The sequence below is a fragment of the Peromyscus eremicus genome, chromosome 8a, assembly GCF_949786415.1.
Source record: "Peromyscus eremicus chromosome 8a, PerEre_H2_v1, whole genome shotgun sequence".
NCBI classification, from domain to species: Eukaryota; Metazoa; Chordata; class Mammalia; order Rodentia; family Cricetidae; genus Peromyscus; species Peromyscus eremicus.
The window spans coordinates 297394-302957 of NC_081423.1; the positions used below are offsets into that span (position 1 = coordinate 297394).

General features: G+C 45.7%; 1 protein-coding gene across 1 annotated transcript; it reads left to right on the forward strand.

Moving 5' to 3' along the window:
* Positions 1 to 1215: 1215 nt before the first annotated feature.
* LOC131915831 (superoxide dismutase [Cu-Zn]-like) lies at positions 1216 to 1782 on the forward strand. The gene has a single exon (XM_059269118.1). It carries the CDS (start codon positions 1248 to 1250, stop codon positions 1710 to 1712), a length of 465 nt encoding a protein of 154 aa, XP_059125101.1. The 5' UTR covers positions 1216 to 1247; the 3' UTR covers positions 1713 to 1782.
* The last annotated feature ends 3782 nt before the right edge of the window (positions 1783 to 5564 follow it).

Consider the following 5564-nt stretch of genomic DNA (forward strand, 5'->3'; position numbering starts at 1 on the left):
CTCTACAATGTACTGGGAGATCAAACTCAAACTTGTTGATACTCACTGATGGAGATTTTAGGCCAGGGAGTAATATGATTGGATTGATTGATTAATTGATTGATTGATTGATTGACAGGGCCTCAGTTTGAGACTGATCTAGAATTTGCTATATAGTTTAGGCTGGCTTTAAAATCTTAGTCCTCCTGCCTTAGCCTCCCTAGTCCTGGGATTATAGGCATGCCTCACTATACAGGATTTGGATTCACATTTTTTAAATGGCCATTCCCTGTCCTCTCCTGGGATCAACTTGTATCCCTACCCAGTGTACTGCATTCATTTGGATGTAGTGATTGGACGAAGCTTGAGCATGTCAACCTATCACACAATCTGAAAGACACAGAGTAATTTGAGCTGAGAATTTAGGGAAAGACAATCTCGATGAGGCCTCCCCACCACATCCAGACTAGAAGTCTGACAAGAAACACATGTTGGAAAGGCAGTAGCCATCTTGGTGCCTCAAACTGGGACCAACTCCAAGCAGGCAGAATCCAGAAGGTAGAAAGGGAGCCATTATTCTGGTGGTTTCATTTGCTTTCTAGATACAGCCTTGTTTTTGTTAAGTTTTATGTGCAGGAGTCTCACATTCAGCTTTCCTGAGCCAGTTTGCCCGAAGAAGCCAAAGTGCCTGACACATTTGGGGCTGGGCCTTCATTTCTCCTTGAAGCTTTGCTCTGCTTAGCCAGCACCTGCTTAGCCAACATCCTCACCTTTGACTCCTGCCAAACTAGCCCCACCTCTTCTATCCTGCTAAAGACCTCCATAGTCACTATTCACAGTTCCTTTCACATAGCCCCAAAGACCAGCTATAAACAAACAAACAAACTGATAAAAAAAAGCTGGGGATGCAGCTCAGTTGGTAGAGTGCTCGCCTGGCACACACAGAGCTCTGGGCTTGATCTCCTGCACAACATAAATAGGACACAGTAGACTCCACCAGCCTAGGCTACATGTAGTGTTGGAAAGGACCAGATAGTCAAGAGCTTTTAATCTAAGAAGAATGAAATAATTCTGCAGAAAAATTACATTGTTGTAACTTTCTAGGGTGCTGTCCTGTTTATTGGATATTTTAATTAGTGCTTAATAATTCTACACAGTTGTGGAGCACAGTGTGTGATAATTTGAAGTATCCAAGTCCTCTACTTATTAAGAAAGAGCTGTCAGCCCTCTCCAGGTTTCCGAGGCCACCACGCATCTCCTTGTGAAGCATGGCGATGAAGGCCGTGTGCATGCTGAAGGGCGACGGCCTGGTGAAGGGCACCGTCCACTTCGAGCAGAAGGCAAGTGGTGAACCAGTTGTGGTGTCAGGACAAATTACAGGATTGACTGAAGGCCAACATGGGTTCCATGTTCATCAGTTTGGGGATAATACACAAGGCTGTACCAGTGCAGGTCCTCATTTCAATCCTCACTCCAAGAAACATGGCGGACCAGCAGATCAAGAGAGGCATGTTGGAGACCTGGGCAATGTGACTGCTGGAAAGGATGGTGTGGCCAATGTGGCCATTGAAGATCCTATGATCTCACTCATAGGAGAGCATTCCGTCATTGGCCGAACAACGGTGGTCCACGAGAAAGAAGATGACCTGGGCAAAGGTGGAAATGATGAAAGTACAAAGACTGGAAACGCCGGGAGCCGCTTGGCTTGTGGCGTGATTGGAATTGCCCAGTAAACATTCCCTGTGTGGCCGAGTCTCAGATCATCTGCCATCCTGCTAAACTATAGAGAAAACCATTAAACTGTAATATTAAAAATGAAAAAGAAAGAAAGCGTTGTCACTGAGTATGCTGTAGAATGCTGGACCACACTCTCCTGTTTAACTCTTCGGCTGCTGTTCTCTAACCTCCTTACCACCTCTTTCCTCCTCACCTTTGAGGCCTCTGTAACTCTTCCTCTGCTCTCGACTTCTCTTTCTTTTTTTGTTTGCAGTGCACATGTATAGGGGTACTGCATGTGCTTGTGGAGGCCAGAGATTGATGCTGGACGTCTTCCTCTATTGCTCCCCACTTTGTTTTTGGAGACAAGGTCTCTCACTGAACCTGGAGCTCACCAGTTGGCTAGATTGTCCAAGGCCCAGGTATCTTCCTATCTCAGCCTCTCGGGGCTGGGATTATCAGTGTGCACCACCATACCTGTTGCTGTTTCTTTTTCCACATGAAATGCCAGGTCTATTTAAACTGGCTACCACAGGCCCTGCCACAAGGATACTGGGAGCTGGGAGCCTAAGCAAGGAAGGAGTACCCAGGAAGTAGAGGGTACAATTCAGCTGAGACTCCAGAGCAGCAGGCTAGTTACAAGCAGGCTGCACTACTGGAGCCAGGCCCATGGAGTGCAACTCCACTCATGGCCTTAGAGTAGAAGAACCTCACCACCTCCTCCTTAGGATTGCCCTGGGCTGGGCTAAACCACAAATGGATGAAGTGGCCACCCCCTAGGCTGTAGTTGATGACCTTGTAGGAGAGACTCCAGATTTCCTGAATAGAGCCGAAATATAAGTGGAAGGGGTGGCAGGAAGCTCCTGCAGGACACTAGCTGTGCCCTGAGGTCCCTTTCCAACCCTTGTACATGTTGCTCTTGAAAGTGAAAGAGATACAACAATCCTCCGACCAGCACTGACAATTCTCTTGTACAGGGACACATGAAGGATCAGCTGTTTGTTCCAGCTCTGGTCCTCCTGCTGATCCAGGATCCAGAGTTAGAGGAGCACTCATAGACACAGGTATCTTGGACAAATCATCATTTGCATTTCGATGTCATGTGATTTGGCTGGATTTTCCTAGTGGTGCTTAGTGTAAACACTGAGTTCAGTCCTGACCTAAGTAGTCTTGTGCTGTACACCCCATGTGGCCACCCACACCAGAAGCAGCAGCTGCACTGTCAATGATTGAGATATTACACCTCCAAGGAGCAAGCATTAGGTGATTTTTCAGCACCAGCTCCTGGGGGTGGGAGTTGGGAGAATAGCCTGGTTGTGGTTTATCCTTAGACTGACTGAGCTGTGATATAGACCTCAATTTCCATCTCTAGATTCTCTGGGTTTCAGGCTCAAAGAAGGTCTTTCCAGTTCTGCAAATTCTTTTACATCTGCTGGGAGCACCATAGAGTATGTGGTCCCAGATGAGGGGTGTTGGGTGGCATAGGCTATGTGTGTGTGTTCCCAGAGGAAGGCTCCAGGTTAAACATGACACAGGAGGCACTAGCTTGTGTGTCTTGGTAGAAGTTTAGGCAAGAGAGAAGTCAGCAGTTTGGTGAATGTCTGAGGAGAAGAAAAGAGAGGAGAAAAGGGGAGGAGATGAAAGACAGAAAAGAAAGAAGAAAGAATAGAAGGAGAAGGAGGAAGCCCATGGCAGGCTTTTGACATGCTAGGGATCCAAACTCAGGTCCTCATGTATGCATAGCTCTAATCCTAGATGCTCTCCCTCACCCCCTTCTTTTCCCTTCTCTCTCCTTCCCTCTCTCCCTTTCTTTCTCTCCTCTCCACCCTCCTCTCTCTACTTCTGCTTAAGAGTGAGACCAGCTGGGCAGTGGTGGCACACTCCTTTAATCCCAGCACTTGGGAGGCAGAGGCACACATGGATCTCTATGAATTCGAGGCAAGCCTAGTCTATAGAGTGAGTTCCAGGACAGCCAAGACTACACAGAGAAACCCTGTCTAAAAAAAAAAAAAAAAAGAGTGAGGCCAGGCAGTACTTGGCTTTCTGTATCAGGATCACTTCACACAATGGCCTCTAGGTCCATTCATGTTATCTATTATAGCAATAACCCTCAGGCTCATGTTTTGATTGCTTGTTCCCTAGCCACTCCACTAGTGCTACATTGAAAGACTGTAGAAACTGACTGGGTGTGGTGGGCACACTTGGGAGCCAGACGCAGAAAAATCTCTATGAAGTTGAGGCCAGCATGGTCGAGATGGTGAGTTCCAGGCTAGCCAGGGCTGCACAATGAGACCCTGTCTAAAAATAATAAAAAATAGTAATTTTTTTAAGAATGTGCAGATTTGAGGAAGTGGTGCTGTAGGGGGAAATAGGTCACCAGAAGAGGACCATCCCGGGGTATAGTACCCCTCTAGGGTATGATGAACAACTGTTCCACCTCCACCATTGACTGAACCTTCTGAAGCCCTGAGCTAAAACAAACCTTCAGGGCTGGAGAGATGGTTCAGTGTGAGGGGATGGGGAGGAAGGAGAGGTTATATTTCAGTTTGCATATTATTTTCAGTTACTTTTTTGTTGCCATGATGAAATATCATTATCACAAACAACTTACAGAGTTTATTTTGGCTTATGGTTCCAGAGGGATAAGAATCTATCATGAAAGAAGATGTGATAGCAAGTAGCAGGAGCAAGCGTTACTCCAGGAACAGGAAGATAAGAGGGATCACATCTCATCCACAAAAAAAGAAGCAGAAAAGGTAACTGAAAAGGGACAAGGCCATAAACTTTCAATGCCTGGCCCCAGTGAACTTCCTCCACCTCCTAAAAGTTCCATAACCTCACCAAACAGTGTCTCTAATAGGGAACCAATTACTCAAAAATGTGAATCTATGAAGAACATTTCTCTTTCAAACCATGTATGGCTTCCTCAATCACTTTCCACATTATTTTTTTAAAGATTTATTTTTATGTGTATGTGTGTTTTGCCTGCATGCATGTCTGAGCATCACATGCATGTCAGTTGCCCAAGGAGACCAAAATTACAGATGTTTGTGAGCCACCACATGGGTGCTGGGAATTTAACCCAGGTCCTTTAAGAAGAGCAGTCAGTCCTCTTATCCAATGAGCCATCTCTCCAGCCCACTCTACCTTAGTTTTTGAGACAGCACTTGTCATTGAACTTGAAGTTTACCAATTTAGATAGGCTAGCTGGCAAGTAAGCCCCAGGGATCTGCCTGTCTCCTTCTCCCCAGAGATTACAAACATATGCCACCATACCCATGTTGGGGATCCAAACTCAGGTCCTCATGTGTAGCTGAAGTTTTCCTGTGTCCCACGTGGCCTGTGGTCAGGACAAATCTCTCTCACCGGCCAGTCCTGCAGCCGCTTGGACCCAAGTAAACACACAGAGGCTTATATTAATTAAAACTACTCAGGCTAACTGTTGATTAGCTCTTACACTTAAATTAACCCATAATTCTTATTTATGTTTAGCTGCATGACTTGGTACCTTTTCTCAGTTCTGCCTTCACATCTTGCTTCCTCTGTGTCTGCTGGCAACTCCTGACTCAGCCTTCCTCTTCCCAGATTTCTCCTCTCTACTTATCCTGCCTATACTATACTTCCTGCCTGGCTACTGGCCAATCCGCATTTTGTTTATCAATCAAACAGAGTAGCACACATTCACAGTATGCAGAACGACATTCCCATCACTCATGCTTTGTTGCAAAGACTTTATAAACTGAGCCATCTTCCCAGTCCCATGGCCCAGTCATGTTTCAAACTTTAGTTTCTTCTATGTATAATAATAGTACTCACCTAGTAGCATTGCCTCACATTATGACTTTTGTAGGTCCCATTTCTCAATAAAA